The sequence below is a fragment of the Eurosta solidaginis genome, chromosome 4 (genome assembly GCF_040869045.1).
Source record: "Eurosta solidaginis isolate ZX-2024a chromosome 4, ASM4086904v1, whole genome shotgun sequence".
In the NCBI taxonomy this organism is placed as follows: domain Eukaryota; kingdom Metazoa; phylum Arthropoda; class Insecta; order Diptera; family Tephritidae; genus Eurosta; species Eurosta solidaginis.
The window spans coordinates 58,501,203-58,519,809 of record NC_090322.1 but is presented as its reverse complement, the minus strand read 5'-3'; the positions used below and the strand labels follow the sequence as shown (position 1 = coordinate 58,519,809).

Below are 18,607 nucleotides of genomic sequence, written 5' to 3'. Positions count from 1 at the left end.
ACAAGTTGTCATTTTTTCTCTAACGGCAGTCCGGCAATTCCCGGCATAGATATCCGATGCGTTTTTATGGATTCTTCTGAGGTCCTTTTGTTCCTGTTGTTGTTGTGGCGATAAAGACCCTCCTCGAATGTTTTGTTGAGTGTTATCGATGTTGTTGTTGTAGCAGTGCTTTGTCCCATCCAATAGGTGTGACCGATCACAAACTGTCATCAATATCCTCTAACGGGAGTCCAAGGAAACTTGCTGTTTCGATGTTGATGGTCTTTCGCCGGATATAGCCCGGTACGTTCCGGTAACAAGAACCATTAAGGTACTATCCCGCCCAGCTCGAGAACGATTTAGTGTGACCACCTGAAACCTTCTAAGCCGTACCGCTCTCCCACACTCTAAGTCGTGCCCCATATTTCGGACCCTCTCGGGTTCATTTAATGGTTTTTTGTAAATATATTTCAACAGAAATAGGCTTTTTATTTTCCGCTTTCAGATTCTAAAAACGGTCGGAACGCGTCTTTTGATACCACCTTCGATAATTTTTGATAAAAATTAGGTGATGCATCGTTTTGTAAAACGGGTAACGTTTTACAAGACGGTGCACCACCTAATCATTAACAAAAATTATCAAAGGTGGTCCCAAAAGACGCGTCTTGACCTCCGTTTTTATAATCCAGAAGCGAAAATTAAAATTTTTATTTCTGCCAAAAGATATAAGCAAAAAATAAGTTCTAATTTTCATGTGGTTGTTGTTTTTTGTCAGATTTGCAGAAAGGTGTTCTGCGCGCATTTAGTTTTGATCCCCAAACCGGTGTCGGACACACTTAGGGTAATTTTTTATAATTATTATTATTAATTTATTTATTGCGGCCAAAAAATCCTAATTCATTGTATAGCACAATTCATAAATTCATAATTGTTTCTTAAAACTATTTCATTAAAAAGAAATGAGTAAATTCATTATTTATCTAGTATTACATATTTAAATTTTTACAATATAGAAAAAATTTTTCTTTAAACTTAACGTTTTCACAGTCTTTTATCTCTGCTGGTAGTTCATTATACATTTTATAGCCTACGTATTCTAAGGTCTTTTTTGTGAACTCGGTTCTTACTTTGGGCAGTCTTAAATTGCTGCTACTCCTAGTTCCATAGTTATGGATCTCATGATTGTACTGTATCCTGTGTTATGTAACGTATAAACTTCAAAGAGTAATACCAGATACCCCAGCGGGTTAGGGGATCAGAATATACCCGCGGTAGGTATGTCGTAAGAGGCGACTAAAATACCAGATTCAAGGGGCTGTGTAGCGCAACCTTTCAGGTTGCCAGCGCAATATATAGCTTCTCCAAACCCAATTGTCAACCTCACCTATCCGCGGCGAATCCTGTTTCACTAACAGACGAGGCTCTGGCGACCCCCAGCTCCTCATGGAACTTGGGGGTAGGGAGGTAGGGAATTGCCTGAAGGTTTAATGTGGCCACATAAATCGTTGCCAAGATGGTCGGGCTAGCACCTTAATGGTGCTATGGTACCGGAGCGTACCGGATTTGTATCCGGCAAAGGACCATCACATCGATAACACTCCCCAAAGCCTTCGGGGAGCAACCTTATCGCTACAACCACAATAACAACAACAGTAATACCAGATTAATTGTTTAATACTAAGCCAATTTAACACAGGAAGCATAATACTTTTTGATGTTCTATAAGAGCATTTTAGTATCAAACGCATTGCTTTGTTTTGCTGTATTTGGAGCTTATTAATTAACGTATAATTTGTTACTAGTAGTATTGTTGGGCAGTAAATAAAATGTGGTTCTACAATTGATCTATATACTAATATTTTGTGATGTTGGCTAATATGCTAAAATGTTCCGATACATAAACCATATTTTCTGTGCAATTTTCTTCTCTAAATGATTCATATGTTCTGTGAAACTTAGTTTCTCATCAATTATTACACCTAGGTATTTCATTTGATCTACTCTTTCAATTGCACTGGTTTTTATTTTCAGACTAGATTCGATTAAGTTATTATGGTTCTTGTGAAATATCATATACTTAGTTTTATCAATATTAAGTTTTAGCTTTCTGCTGCACATCCACTTATATAAATTATTTAAGTCTTCTTGTATTTTCATGACAGCAATCTACATTTTTGTCACTAATGCTAACTAATGCATCATCTGCAAAAAGACTTATTTTACAATTTCTCAAACAAGTTTTATATCATTGATGTAAATTATAAATAATATCGGAGCAAGTACTGAGCCTTGCGGCAGCCCAATGTTAACATCAACAACCGATAAGCGCGGCCGAAGGCCGCCAACGCAGAAGGGTGTTCCATGCAAAACAACTATGGATAGGGCCCCATATTTCGGACCATCTCGGGGTTTTTTGTGAATAACTTTCGACGGATAGACGCGTCTTTTGACACCACCATTGACAATTTTCGATAAAAATTAGGTGGTGCAGCGTCTTGTAAAACGTTACCGTAGAACGTTACCCAAAAGAAAAGGACTTTAAGTCAATACATTCCCTATGACTTGAATTAATTAGAATATTGATAACCTTCAACCCACTAGGTTATACGAAGAATCTCAATTGCCCTTGAGTTGTAACGTCTCATTAACTTTCCCTATTTTTATGTATGTATGTATGTATGTATTTATTTGAAAATTTGTTCCTAGCACAACAATTTTGACAAATTATTTAACAGTGCTAGTCATGAATAGCATGAGCTATAAAAATTGAACATTTATAATAATAAATTAGATTAATCAAATTAAATTAAATATAGCGGACAATAGTGAAATATTTATGTATGTAAATGTAAATCTTAAAACTAAAGAAAAGTAGTTAATAAATATTAAAAGACAGCAGTAGTGATGATAACCTTTGGCTGGTTATAGATTGAATAGTATTTAACAAACAAAGAAAGAAGACACAGAGAAAGGAAAAGGACTTAGAAATGAACATTTTAACAACAACAATTTGAGATCCAGTTTAAGAGTCGTTAAAAAATGATGTTAGCTCTTTTCTGAAGTGCAGAGCATTACTTAAGAGTCGAAGACTAGTAGGTAGCGAGTTCCAAAGACGTATTGCAGTAACAAAGAATTGGCGCTCAGAGGTTAGCGAGCGGTATCTGATGTGCTTAAGAAGAAGCACCGATCTTGATGATTGCAGAAAAATAAGCTTACGATATAGATAGTCAGGTTCCTTCGTGTGTATCAGTTTATGGAGGAAGGACAGTGTTTTGACTTTTAAAAGATTTTCGAAAGAAATGTTTAGCAACCTTTCAGCATGTTGAGATACGTGGTCAAATCTTTTCAACCCATAAACATATCTAGCAATGTTGTTGTAAACAACATTTAGTTTGTTCTTGCACAGATAGTCACAGTTTGAGTAAATCACACAACCATGGAGTAGCGTAGGTATTAAGTACGCTTTAGCCAGAAGTAGTCGTATGTGCAAAGGCGTAAAATACTGTGTTAACCATAGTGTACGAAGCATTCCATACACTTTCCCAACCGTTCTAAAAATATGGTCTTTCCATGTCAATGTTTTGTTAAAAATTACACCTAAGTTTTTCGCCGTATCTACGTATTCTATAACGGAATTGTCGAACACTACATTCTCTAAATCATTAGTGGGAAAAGACCTTCTATGAATAACAATACATTTTGACTTATTCGGGTTTATACATAAGCCATTCATAGCAGCCCATGAAAATATTTGATTCAAATCGTGGTTTAAGTTACTTATGCACAAGCTAGTTTGATCACGAGGACAACACGTAAATAACTGCACATCATCAGCGTAGATATGAACATTACAATACTTAAGGACATCGGGTAAGTCATTGATGTACAGAACAAATAACAGAGGACCCAGGATAGAGCCTTGAGGGACGCCTCTTAAGACATGAAGGAAGTCAGACTTTTCACCATCTATACATACTGCTTGAGTCCTATCGCCAAGATATGATCTTATAAGGGCAACTGCATGACCAGAGAAGTTAAATAGGTTTTCCAGCTTCCTACAGAGCAGAGTGTGGTCTACAGAATCGAAAGCTTTGGAGTGGTCAAGAAGTGTTAAGAAGGCAATGTAACTTTCATCCACTCGCTCACGAATTTCTTCTGTCACAGATAATAGTGCCGTTGTACAGCTCCGCTTTGACCTGAAACCGGACTGACTATCTGACAGGAGCTTGTATTCATGTACATATGATACGATTTGCCCATGTAGAATACGTTCAACGACCTTAGAGAGGAAAGGGAGTATGGCTATTGGTCGATACTCATTATTTTGTTTACGGATTGGAATAACTTTTGCAGCTTTCCAGTATATTGGGAAGACACCGGTCGTCAAAATTGAGTTTCTTACTACAATCTTAGCTAAAGCAAAATATAAAACCCCTGACACATCTTAGGGCTTGGTACCTTATGTTATTATAACATTAGATATACTTGGGTAGTAGCTACATAAATGAACAATATTATATGACTATACATGCTAAACGCAATTAATAGAAATCAAATATGTACATACATATGTATGTCGTTTGTCAACTTACCCTTTCCTGTTCGGTTGATGGAGTCATGCAGGCGGGACTAGGCTGAGCACTCATTATAACTTATGAATTTACTATTCGATTCCACGTTGAAAAATTATTCACTGATAAAATAAGGCTGAAAAAAAGGTATAAAAATATTGCTTAAGTATTTGCTTTCCTTTTACACGAAATAAGCAGAGTAATCGGTTATGTTCGCTATGAAAATGCGAAATTTTTCACAAATATGGCGGCAATACACGAATTGAAAAATTTCTTATTGGTAAATATAATGCACTAAATAAGCTAAATATAGCTCAAATTTTATATTGTTAACTATGATATATGGAAATATTGTCGAATAACTATTTTTTGTGGTTGTTTTGGTTATTGAACAAATTTTGCAAAGCTCGCATATTTTCCTTTCTTTTCGACCACTCGCTTTAACGTCTTTCGCAATCACGTCACACACACAATGCCACCAAACTGCTTTATAAAAAATGTACTTCTTAACAAAATTTAATCTTCTAACTTACTTATGGTTATTAAAAATTTCTAATATAGCTTTCGCTTTATTAAAAACTAATTTTTATGGATTTTATTCGACCTTAATTTTATGAAAGCAGCAATTTATGAACGCGAAAAATTGGACTACTTTTGCTACACGACCAATACCATAGATTAGATTGATACGAATCTTTTGGTTACGCTCTCATATTTGCGCTCTCACGAGGGATTTATCTTCTAGTTGTTGCTGGCAACAATCACAGATAAATCCCTCGCGCCAGCTGAAGCGGGTGCCAGAACAAAAAATGTGCCAGTCAAAACGAAAAACGGCCGAATAATTTCGGTAAACTTTAGTTTGACCTACAACTGTAGAATAGCGTTCAAAAATTATGGGAAAAAGGATAAAAATACTTAATTTAGTCTATATATTATTAGTTCGAAGGCGAAGGGTAAATATTATTTCCCATTCAAAAGTTATCACTAACAACAGGTTTTGTAAATATGAACTCCTGATGCAACCACTCCATTTTGATCACAGAACCTGGAACGCCAGACATGTAGGATAAGCCCTATCCATTAAATAATATTAACTGTTATATCGTCCGATTTACTGAAATTTCAAAAGAATATATGGTTTTCACTGCGAGTTAAATGCGTTACAATATTTGACTAAGTAATTTAATTGAAATGTAAATTTTACTTAGATTTGTTTATATTTAACTCTAACGAGTCGTATTATTGTAAAATAAGTTTAAAGAAATAAATATTTTACAACTATCATTTTATTAGATGATTGAAACTATAATCGCCGAAATTTATGTCAAAAATCCCAATTTTCAGATCTATTCATTTTTGTTTAGAGTGGCATCATTGATAAATGTTATAAAAAATGTGCATTTTGACAGCGCTCTCTCGAAACAAAGAGTTGCAAATCCATTCATCTATGACCACCCTACAAGACAGGTACCCGTTCCCTAATCGATTACTTAATCGTCACCAATAACTTGTTCACCAACTATCGTCTTAATGACTTTTACATTGCTGTCGTGAAAAAGGTAACGCATGCGCTCTCTCAAAATAGTGTACGTGTGACTCGCTTTCTCGCTCTTACCTATTGTGTTTTCGACATTCCTTCTCGCTCGATGTTATTTACATTTTTAAGTTACTTCATCAGTTATGTTTTCGTTATCGCTAACCAAAACATATGCAACAACAACAACACGGGTAACTGGTCTATCGGTTACCCGTATCGGTTACCCTCTGTCAAATCGCTTTTTCTATGAATGAAACGCGTCCTTTATGTTCAGATAATATTTAATTATAAATTTTTCATATATACAATGTTTTTTTACAATTTAAATTATTGCCTTATTACTCTAGCGAACTTTACATATGTGAATTTTATATATTTATAAACTATATAAATACATTAACGTCTATTCATAGTCGCGCCCTTTCCGAAACCTTGTTTTGAAGTTCTTATTTTTCCTGCGCTGGTAGTGTTGCTCATCAGTTTGCAGTCATATTAGTTTGGTAGGTATAGTAACATCAGACGTAGGGAAATTAGGAAGCATGTCAGGAGTATCACCAGAATCCAAAGAAGCATGGTGATTCATTTCGTCACCTCCGTTTTCTTCCATATCCGGATTCATTCCATACTAGTCATTATAAATAGCTTGTAGATGCCACATAGGTGTAACCATACCCTCAAGATATTTCCGTTCAAATCTTGTGGTGCACACGTAAACTTGTATTTGTTCTAAATTATTCACCACATTCTAAACATAGAAAAGATGTATTAAGTGTTTGCGTAAATACCATTGTGATTACAATATGGACAAACATTCAATTCTAAACTTTTCGTTGTTACATCAATTGTTTCAGCGTGTTGTACACGTAAATGAAAATTCATACTTGAATGTATTTTCGTCTTCCAATCGCATAATTTACATTTTAAATAATGACTATTAGGCATATGAGAAATCTCATGGTCCAATAATTTGTTGAAGCTGGTGTAGCTGCTTGAATATCACAAAATTTACATTTTGCACCACGTTCGTTATATTTAAATTGTAAATGTTCTGGTTTCTCTACACGATGCATAAAGTTTAGATGCTTTTTCCAACAATGTGCTGAATTTAATTGAAATACATACATTGGGCATTGTCTCATGATACATTTTCCATAAATATACTGAGCCTTTTTATGTAGGCTCTTTTCTTAACATCTAATTCTGGTCGTACCGGATATGACAGTTTTGCTTCAGGTTATAATCCACACTCATACTATTTTCAGATTCTGTTTCATAATTTTCATCATTTTCAACATTGGACTTTGCATCAACATCATTATCATCATCGTCATTTTTTGATAACTCTGTTTTAAGCTTCATATTTATCAAAGGTTCATCTTCCTTTGTATTAGAATTAGAAACATTGTCATCTTCGGTTAAGTTTTTATCAAGTTTAGCTTTTTTCCTAGGTTTAAATTCTTTACTATCCGTACTAGAATTAATACCATCATCAACATTTTCCGTGGTCTGTTTGAGTTTTTAAATTTGCCAATGGTTCGCCTTTATCAGTATTAGAATCAGAATGGCCTTGGCCATCTTCACCGTTTTGCAAAGTAGGCGACACATGTTGGTGTTGATGTTTGCGCATATTGCGGATATGTTGGTGGTTCACTAGTCATTAATTGTTTAGAAGTTTCAACTTGTTGCGTTTGTTGTTGTTGTTGCTGGCTGATGATGTGGTGTTAACGTTTGTTGTACAATTTATTCGGGTGATTGCACATATTGTTGGTGTGTTATAGTGCTGGAAAACCTTCCGATATTGAAAGTCCTTGATTAGTGTAATCCCCACGTAGTGAACTACTCCTGTGACCGCGTCCGCGGTAACTATTACATCTGAAGGCGCTTACGTTACAGGCATAGCTGACATCGCTTATATAACAGGTTGACTCTAAAGTAAAAACCAAAACAAAATAATAGAATCAGTGTTTATGAATAACATATTTAAAATAAGCTCTTACAACAACGTGATCGGTGGCTACATCCCCGTGAAAGTAGTGTCGTGTTCCTCCTTGTATAAACCTAGATACTGGATGTGCTCAACCGTGCAGTTTTCTTCTAATTTGAGCAAATGTATGTTCTTACAGCCACAGCTGGAATATTTGGGATATTTCTATCCTCACATCGTCAAAATCAAATTACCTAGAATGAAAAAGAAACTCATATCAGTAAGAATAGATTAAAAGTTTTTAATATAAGCCGAAAAGTGTTCCATAAATAGGGCTCCACACATAGCTCTTTTCCAAAGGCACAAGAGAAATTTCAGATAACTAGAATCAGGACCTGGTAAAGTAACTTCAAAGGCGATTTAGTCGCCACTACTTCGTATGCGCATTTCTCTACGCTCCCTTTCGGCATGCATCATCAATTTCGTCATTACTATAAAGGCCATCTTGCTCACAGCAATCCAACAATCTATTTGTCCGCAAATTCGTGGAACTAAATTCCTAATGGAAGGTTCCTCTCCAAAAACTCTGTTTACAGACAGTCTTTCGCCGTGAAAACGAGGGCAGTGAAATATTACAGGTTCTGCGCTTTCCAATTCGGACGGACAGATTGGACAGAAAGGATCCTCCTCTATCCCACGCTTATGTAGATATTTCTTCAAGCCACCGTGCCCGCTCAATATCTGTGTGAGATGGTAATTTAGTTTGCCGTGTTTTCGCTCGTACCATTCCGCTATATTCCGGACTAGCATGAAGGTTCAGCGCTCTTTTCTCGAATCTTCCCGCCGTTCTTGCCACCTAACTATTGTTGGTGACCTTGCGCTTTTCTTAGCATCTTCAGATGGTCGGCTGAATCCAATGCCATACAGATCGGCCATTTCACCTGAGAGTAGATCTACTGGGATTTTCCTGGATAAAACATGGATCGCGTCGTCGGAACAGCACATGCTATTCGTATAGCAGTAATGCGGTAGGCTGCTAGTATATCTTTTTGGTGGACCATTTTAGATCTGTGCCATACTGGTGCTGCATATAATATTATAGAGCTGGTTACGTTGGATAATCGCTGACGGGTAGCTTCGCTTGGGCCGCCGATGTTGGGCATTATTCGCGTTAGGGTTCCACTAACTCTAGAAACTTTGTCCCCCACCGCCCTGAAGTGCTCCCTAAAAGTTAGTTTTGAGTCAATGATTACTCCTAGATATTTCAAGGAGGGCTTTGAATTTATTTGAAAATCTCCTATGGTTAGGACCAACTCATCCACAGTCCGCTTTGAGCTCATCAGAACCACTTCTGTCTTATTGCTAGCCATCTCCAGCCCCGTGTTCGTCAACCATTCCGTTATTCTTCCCATGGCGTCGTTACATAATGCGTGGAGCAGATCAAGTTTCTTGGCCACTGCTACTACGACAATATCATCTGCATAGCCGACAATTTCCGTGCCTCCGGGAAGGTCGATTTGTAGCATCCCCCATACACCGCATTCCAAAGAGTTGGACCTAGAACAGATCCCTATCTAATCTATCTATCTATCAAATTATTCGGAGCAGGTACGGAACTTGTCTTGGGGCACCCAAAGTGCACTCACGCTTCTCATGGCTCCAGCGGGTTAGCGGCTTCCTAGAACTTAAGCCACTTGCTGCTTCTAGATCTGACATCTGTCAGCTGGAGTCTTAGCCCAGCAAGCGCAGGGCACGAGCACAGAATGAAATCTATCGTTTCCTCCTCCAACTCGCACTTCCTACATCTGCTATCACTGACCAAGCCTAATTTAAAGGCATGTGACGCCAGAAGGCAGTGTCCAGTAAGAATACCCGTCATGAGTCTAGTCTACAGATTAATGATAATAAAAATATAAGAATCAGTGTTTATGAATAACATATTTTAATTAATCTCTTACAACAACCTGATCGGTGGCTACATCGCCATGTAGGTAGTGTGGTGTTCCACCTTGTATACACGTAGGTACTGTATGTGCTCAACCGTGCAAATTGACATTAGCAGTAACATTATTTACATAAACATAGCTTGGTATTTGTGCAGGCCTCAATATAGCATACATTGGTCCAGTTCGGTGTGCACCAGCCACTGGTACAAACACTTTTGAATGCATAGGTTTCATATAGGATGGATGTCCAGCAGTGCTCCGGTTGTGCCAATATGTAATGGGCTGCTCCGTCTCTTGGTACGGCTGTATAGGTATAGGCGGGTGCAATGTATTACTAGGCTCAAGATCGGAAGGTACATAAATGGCTCGAAGACGCCAGAGGGGATTGGAGCCAGAGTTTTCGGACCCAGAACCAAAATATCAGTAACTATAAAAGCACATCCGAGCATTTTCGAGCGGAAGTATTCGCCATAAGTTAGTGCGCTAAGCTGAACCTTCAGCGCTGATACCCCAATGAAACAATTGCCATACTCAGTCAGGCAGTCAGGTTCCACTAAAGGCACTTGCGGCGTTCGTAATAAAGTCAGCACTTGTCCTTCAGTGCGTAGAAAAGCTGAATCAATTAGGAGCACACAACGTAGTACTGTTGGCCTGGGTCCTAGGCCGCAGGGGAGTGGAGGGCAATGAGCAGGCGGACTCCACTCTCCCACGAATTATCAACCCCCCAGCAGATCCTTGCAGCGGGTCTGCGCCATACTCTCCTCTTCCGGGAAGGTATCGACCCCAATCCGGGTACTTCTCCTGACCCCAGTACTGAGAAATGGGTTTGCTGCGTTTGCCGGAAAAGAATCTTTTTAGGACGGTCATATATATAAGGGCCTGAAATATTTCAATGAACTTCCTAATCACATAAAAAGTAGTAATAACTTCAATACTTTTAAAAAAAGTTTATTGGAGCATTGTAAAACCCTTCCAATAAGATAGTTTTTTTTTTCTTTTATTTTTTTACATGATATACCGATACTGGAGCGCGAAAAGGGAATGGTAATAATGGTAGCAGCAAAATACAATGCATCCGGCCATAAGGAAAAGAAAATCGGTCGCCACCTGTAACTCCAGACAGTTCCAACAACTAATTTCGCTGGAATTCGGTATTTCCAGCTGGTATTTACTGTTGCTGATCGGAATCATTCGCATTCCGACAGCATAAATATAACAATAAAATTATATAATGTGTAACAAAAATAACGAAAATAAGGCCAAATAAAAGTTGGAGCAAGGGGGATTGGAAACACGTCCTTTTCAACCTCCCATTATATGTTGAGCTGTGCTAATCGGAATCTTCATGCATTCCGACAGCGTCTTTACTAAACAAAGTTGAGGGGTGATTGGATACACGTTATTTTGAATTTCCAACATCCAAAGACATGTTTAGCTGCATTGATCGGAGACTAATACATTCCGAAAGCTTAAAATACACATATAATTGAAAAATATAAATTCCAAATTTTGTTGCCTTAAGCTGGGAGCACTGGAGGATTGGAAACGCGTCCTTTCCAACCTTCCTCGTAACTTTTATAAATCTTTTGTGGCTCTTGTTGTTCACGGCCTCTTTACATTATGAGGAAATACGGCACCTGAGAACACAGCCGTATGAAGCTAAAAAACACAAGCATGTCTTCAGTGAACTCCACAAACAGGCGTCGGACCTCTATGCCGGTGATTCCTGTACTCAAAGAACAAAACTAGCAGAGGAGGAACGCACTCTCCCTAGGGAAACGAGAGTAGTCACTCTAGCTCAACTTCGAGCTGGATACTGTAACAGGCTAAACTCTTACCTATCCAGAATCAACCCCGACATACAAAATGTATGTCCTGCTTGCAATGTGTGTCCACATGACACCAACCATGTCTTTAATTGTATTGTGGAACCAACGCCCCTAACATCCCTTTCATTATGGTCCACCCCTGTTGAAACAGAAAGTTTCTTTGGACTCCCGTTAGAGGACATTGATGACAATTTGTGATCGGTCGCACCTATTGGATGGGGCGAAGCACTGCTACTACAACAACAGCAGGCGGACAAGACGGAAAGAGAGGCAGCAACTGCATGACCCATCGATCCCGAGCCGTTCCTGCCAGTTGGCCCACAGGGGCATTTATTAGCAGAAGGGAGGGAAAAGAGAGAACACTGGCGCAATATGCCAGGCCTGAGTCAATCTAAGTTACTGTTAGGGGGTTACAGCACAACTCGATATAGGGCATTAATAGGCCTCTCAAAAAGATAACCTAAGAACCCCAACGGCTATTCTTACAAGACACTGTAGACTGAGCAGTCACATGCAAAAGCTGGGTATAGTATCGAACAACACATACCGATTTTGTGATGGATCAGCAGACGGTGGCCCATATCCTTCTAGATTGCGGCGCAATTTCAAGACGTAGGGCTAAGTTTATGGGCTCACCAAGGCCAGAGCATTCCCACATTTAATCCCTCAAGCAAAGAACACTGCTGGGGTTCATCAAGGAAGTCGGCTAGGATGAGGTGCTGTGAAGGAGATGTGCAAGTCACTGTGCAATCCTCAATAAATGATCTATCTATCCGGTAACAAGCACCATTGTGGTACTAGCCCCACCATCTCGGGAACTATTGATATGACTACATTAAACCTTCTAGGGATTGAATCTTAATAATGCCGGCAATGCGAAAGTCTGCTAAAATGCACCATTCTCCATGGAATGCTCGATATATAACTTTCCACGTTTTGAAACAGTGATGAAAAGAGCAAAATTTACAATAATTTTAACTGGCTGTGGGTAGTAAGGTGTTGATGTCCTCTCTTAACGCAATGTAATGACAACTGCGATGCAGGGAAAATGACAAAAATCTTGCAAATCTACTGATAATAATTAATTTTTCCTCCCCTCCTATGCAGTTCTATGCATACATACATATGTATTTTTCTCTCCAAATGCTAATTAAAAAAATTAATTGGTTTTCACATGAACTTCGAACTCTGTCGTATTTGCATTCTTCAGTTGATTATCAACAAAAGCATGACAAATTATCACTAAAAAATTCATACATGTTGCTTATATATTTAATATGGTAGCCAATTTACTTACCCTTTCTGGTGCGATGATTCCTGGACAATCGGGCCTGACTAGACGCGATTTTTTTTGCCTTAAGAGAGCGTGCTTAACGCGAACCCTATCATGTTATGGCACAACTTTGGTGATACAAAAAATCAAAGACATTTCTGCTTCTAATGCTTCTAGGATAGCAGCAGCAGCTCCCGGTGGCACCACATAAATAACAGTTGCATGCCGATCAGTTGCCTTTTTTGCTCCGGCTACCTATTCAATTTTAATTCACATTACATTATCTACTATTGCAATTTTTAATCACTACAAATCAATATAAATTACCGAAGCAAATACTGACAAACCAAGATGCGTAGTTCCACCCTTTTTTAGGGAAATACATCCAACCAGTTTGGTACCGTATTCCAAAGCATGTTGCTTGTAAAGTACCTTGTTTTTGTAGATTTCCTCTGATTTTGGCATATTCTGAGCTGAATCGCAACCCGGCGGAGATGCTATCTATTAGAATAATATAACATTTTTTTTATTATTTAAAAATGCACATACGTATGAATGAAAATCAGAAAGTAAATAATGTTGTTGTTGTTGTAGCGATAAGGACACTCCCCGTTATCGACTTTGTTGGTCCTTTGCCGGATGCAGATCGGGTACGTTCCGGGAACCATTAAGGTACTAGCCCGACCATATCGGGAGCGATTTAGTTGACATAAAACCTTGTAGGCCATCCCGTCGATTCTATACAACTTAATATGGTAACGATTTAAAAGACGGTGCACCACCCAATTTTTATCAAAAATTATCAAACGTGGAATCAAAAGGGGCGTCTCGAGCTCCGTTTTTATTATTATTTGATATTTTTAAATTAGGTGGTGAACCGTCTTGTAAAACTTTACCCTTAATATTATTTTGGGCGAAGGCCGCCAACGCAAAAAGATGGTCTCTGCAGCAATATTCTTAATTTCAGTAACATGTCACAATTCAAATTAACTTAATGTTATTTTGGGCGAAGATCGCCAACGCAAAAAGGTGTTCTCTGCAACAAAATTTTTAATTTCCGTCACATGTCACAACTAAAAGCACAAGATATTTTTCGTTGTAAACAATTTATATTTTTTTTGCGTTTCAATGTTTTCCGGAATAATTAATGAACTGTCATTTCGATGACAGGATGAAACGTCGATGTGTTAGTGGAGAGCGAAAAAAGCTTTGAATGTGTGGGTGAACTGGTTACCTCCGTCTTGCAGGGCAATACTTTGTGCCAGTACTGCCAACCACAGACAAAATTTTCCCAACTGGAGAATTATAAATCAGTAATGCTTTAGTTTTGAAAAAGGGTTATTACAAGGCCAAGTGCTAAATTAAATTCCAGTTAAGCTGGAGTCATTGGTGCCGTATGTCGTATCGCTGTATCCTTATCCCTAACGTAATCAGCTGTTTATCGTTACGACGGCGCTTCCCAAGGCAGTCGGTTCTATGTACCGGAGCGACTCGGGATTTTTCCCGACCAAGGACTGTCATTTCAGTGTGACCCCATTTAATTTGTTTCGTCCCTCCCACAAATTGTCATCCTCCCAGCAGCTCCTTGCAGCAGGACTGCTACATATTCTCTTACTTCGGGAAGGTATCGAACCCAATCCGGGTCCGTCTCCTGACCCCGGTCATGAGAAATGGTTTTGCTGCATTTGCCAGAAAAGAATCTTTTTAGGACGGTCATACTCTGTTCAGTGTGTCTCGTACAAGGGATGGTTGCATCGGACAGGTTGTTCTGGGCTTGATCCCAAAACCCGACGTCCACGTAACTTTTATAAATCTTTTGTGGCTCCTTGCTGCTCACGCCCAAGGGCGTCCCGTAGTCTACGCCTAAGCGTATCCCCACTACCTTCCAGCAGCTTCGCTGCTCAGCAAGCCACAACAAGTACCCGCTGCTGCTCGCGCCCCACGGCGCCAACAACTCAAACAGCTGATACCACTCATAACTACTACCTTCGTACTAGAGCTGGTTGCAATGCTGAACATCAGCCCCTGCCCCCGTCTTCTTCTCCTCCCCCCCCCCCTCTGTTCTGGTAGCAATCGTGCAGGTCAGGGAAACAGACTCTTAATCCATGCCTCCGTTTGCACCGTCTGCAAGCACAGAATATATAGGTTTGCGACATCCGCTAAATGCAGCTCCTGCCTTGGGTGGTGCCACTTTCCTAGATGTTCTGGTCTCCGCGACGGCAACCCTCCGACGGGTTTCATCGCGCCATTTTGCCAGGTCGCAAACCCAAATCATCCGGGTACCCCAATGCTTGCCCAAGGGCGCCCAATCCCAAGGCCACAACAGCAATTGCGTCCTGGCCTTCCACAACCTAGGCGTAGTCACCCCTCACTTACCCCTAGAGTGGTGGCGTCACCCCTCATGCACTTCAGAATTCTGCAGTTCAACTGTAATGGACTAACTGGGAAGATTACGGATATAGTCGATTTCATGAAGCGGCACAACATCCGCATTGCTGCGATTCAAGAGACTAAACTCACAGCAAGATCTGCATTGCAGACCTGCTCTGGTTATAATGTCCACAGGAAAGACCGCGAGAGCGGATATGGAGGCGGCCTCGCGTTTATTATACACCACTCTGTGCAATATCATATATTTGATCCTGGCATCGACCGCAGTGACAATGTCTTAGAACGTCAAGGCCTATCTGTCCGGTCAGGCGATGCAAATCTAGAAATCATCAACATCTACATCCCTCCTGTCACCTGTTGCCCCAGTGGATACCGCCCTAATATCGAGGCCTTACTCACTGGCAACAATCGCATTATCTTAGGCGATTTCAATGCCCATCACGACCTATGGCATTCAAACAGACGAAACGACGTTCTGCACAATAAACGGAGACGCCCCCACACGTATGGTAGGAAGCTGTCATAGCTCGCCAGATATCTCAATCGTGAGCGCAGAACTCGTAAACTGCGTCAACTGGCAGCCGATGGTAACATTGGCATCCGACCACCTGCCCATACTTATTTCGTTCGAGCGTACCGCCGACTTCATCGTCACCGAAAAACGCACTTTCATAAACTTCAAAAAAGGAAAGTGGGAAGAATATAAATCTGCAACAGACAGCAGCTTTGCTGCCCTCCCTATCCCGACTGATGCCCGCCAAGGGGAGCGTGCCTTCCGTAAGGTCATTGAATCCGCCTCGGCACATTTCATTCCCGCCGGGAGAATTCCCGAAATCCGGCCCCACTTCCCGGCGGAGGCCTCGAGCTTAGCGAGGGAACGCGACCTTATAAGACAGCTTGATCCAGGCGACCCCCAAATAAGGGATATAAACCAACGCATCAGATTGCTTGTGGACAAACACAAGCGGGCGAAATGGGAAGAGCACCTAAGAGGTTGTAACCTCTCTACCGGTGTAGGTAAACTTTGGTCCACCGTAAAGTCGCTATCGAATCCGACTAAGCACAAAGACAAAGTTTCCATCGCCTTTGGCGATAAGGTGCTGTCGGATGCGAAAAAATGCGCGAGCGCTTTCTGCCGACAATATATAATGCATCCTACGGTCGACAAAGATAGACGGAGAGCCAATAGACACGCACATAAACACAAACTCAGCGCGTCACCAATTACCATCACCGCTAGAGAGGTTGAGGACGCCATTGGTCGCGCTAAACCATCCAAAGCAGTGGGCCCAGACGGCATAGCCATGCCGATGCTTAAAAACCTAGGGAAAGAGGGTTTCAAATATTTAGCGCATGTCTTCAACCTGTCTCTTTCCACCTTTGTCATACCCGAGAAATGGAAAATGGCCAAGGTGGTCCCGCTACTAAAGCCTGGGAAACCAGCTAACGTAGGTGAGTCATATCGTCCGATATCTCTCCTATCGCCAGTGGCAAAGACGCTTGAAGCCATTTTGCTCCCTTATTTCCAAGCACATTTGCAGCTAGCCCCTCATCAGCATGGCTTCAGAAAACTCCATAGCACTACCTCCGCGCTAAATGTCATTAGCACCCAGATAAATTGCGGTTTGAATCAATATCCCCACCATAGAACAGTACTCGTAGCGTTAGACCTATCAAAAGCTTTTGATACGGTCAACCATGGCTCGTTACTGCAAGACCTGGAAGGGTCCACCCTTCCCCCATGTCTTAAAAGGTGGACCGCAAATTATCTGGGTGGTCGGCAGGCATCGGTGCAATTCAGAAACGAAACATCAAAACAAAGGAGAATTAAACAAGGGATGCCACAGGGTGGTGTCCTATCCCCGCTTTTGTTTAATTTCTACATATCTAAGCTACCTTCACCACCGGAAGGAGTCACAATCGTTTCCTACGCCGATGACTGCACAATAATGGCCACAGGCCCAGGCCCAAAGATCGATGAGCTATGCAATAAAATAAACGTCTATCTCCCTGATCTCTCCAGTTTTTTCGCCTCGCGAAACCTGGCATTGTCACCGACTAAATCTTCCGCGACCTTATTTACAACATGGACGCCCCAAATGTCGACCATATTGAACATCCACGTCGATGGCACTACGCTACTGACTGTCCTACACCCCAAAATCTTGGGTGTGACGTTTGATCAGGATCTACATTTTGGTGCGCACGCAACCGCAATTGTTCCAAGAATTCAGAGCCGTAATAAAATCCTCAAATCCCTTGCTGGCAGTACCTGGGGAAAAGATAAAGAAACGCTCTTGACCACATACAAAGCAATTAGCCAGCCGATTACGTGCTACGCGTCACCCATATGGTCGCCAAGCCTAAAAACCACCCACTGGAAGAAACTACAGGCCTGCCAAAATACTGCTCTCAGAATCGCCACGGGCTGTCTTCTTATGTCCCCAGAACACCATCTGCATAATGAGGAGAGAATACTCCCCATCAGGGAGAGAAATGAGATGCTGACCAAACAGTTTCTGTTGAATACCCAGAAACCTGGCCATCCCAACAGGCATCTGATTGACGAACGAGCACCGCCTAGGGGCTTAAGGAGTCATCTCCGTAAGCATTTTGAGGAAATACGGCACCTGAGAACCCAGCCGTATGAAGCGAAAAAACACAAGCAGGTCCTTGGTGAACTCCATAGACAGGCGTCGGATCTTTATGTCGGGAATTGCCCGGTGAATCCAGTACTTGAAGAAAAATATCCAGAACTCGCAGAAGAGGAACGCATACTCCCCAGGGAAACGCGTGTTACTCTTGCTCAACTTCGTTCTGGATACTGTAACAGGTTAAACTCTTACCTATCCAGAATCCATCCCGACATACAAAATGTATGCCCTGCTTGCAATGTGTCCCCACATGACACCAACCATCTCTTTAATTGTAATGTGGAACCAACGCCTCTAACACCCCTTTCCTTATGGTCCACCCCTGTTGAAACGGCAATTTTCCTTGGACTCCCGTTAGAGGATATTGATGACAATTTGTGATCGGTCGCGGCTATTAGGTGGGGCGAGCATTGCTACAACAACAACAACAACGGTAAACCAAAACCCAATTGGTTGGCTACGATACGGTTACGACCTTAGCGGCACCAATAATCGATTGCATT

The 18,607-nt window shown here is 40.7% G+C and overlaps 1 protein-coding gene and 1 long non-coding RNA gene across 8 annotated transcripts in view; both read right to left on the bottom strand.

The window, feature by feature from the left end:
* The window catches only part of Rcd-1 (Required for cell differentiation 1), a 95,554-nt gene extending 90,328 nt beyond the window's left edge, over positions 1–5,226 (bottom strand). For all 3 annotated transcript variants that reach the window (XR_010952563.1, XR_010952564.1, XM_067781797.1), the window contains exons 1-2: positions 5,084–5,226; positions 4,572–4,686 (exon numbers count right to left, since the gene is read on the bottom strand). Coding sequence is in view for 1 of the 3 variants with exons in the window: in XM_067781797.1 (XP_067637898.1) it covers positions 4,572–4,625 (54 nt within the window). In the remaining 2 variants the exon portion in view is untranslated. The remainder of the gene's footprint in view (positions 1–4,571; positions 4,687–5,083) is intronic.
* A 1,124-nt stretch (positions 5,227–6,350) lies between these two features.
* LOC137249833 (uncharacterized) lies at positions 6,351–14,285 on the bottom strand. Of its 5 annotated transcripts, none has more exons than XR_010952561.1 (4): positions 13,956–14,285; positions 13,084–13,805; positions 8,085–8,265; positions 6,351–8,014 (listed from the first exon to the last, which is right to left on the bottom strand). It is a non-coding gene; the product is annotated as an uncharacterized lncRNA (long non-coding RNA). The 5 variants fall into 5 exon arrangements; XR_010952562.1 differs by having other exon boundaries at positions 13,084–13,797; XR_010952559.1 differs by lacking the exon at positions 13,956–14,285 and having other exon boundaries at positions 13,084–13,314; positions 13,387–13,947.
* Positions 14,286–18,607: the final 4,322 nt, after the last annotated feature.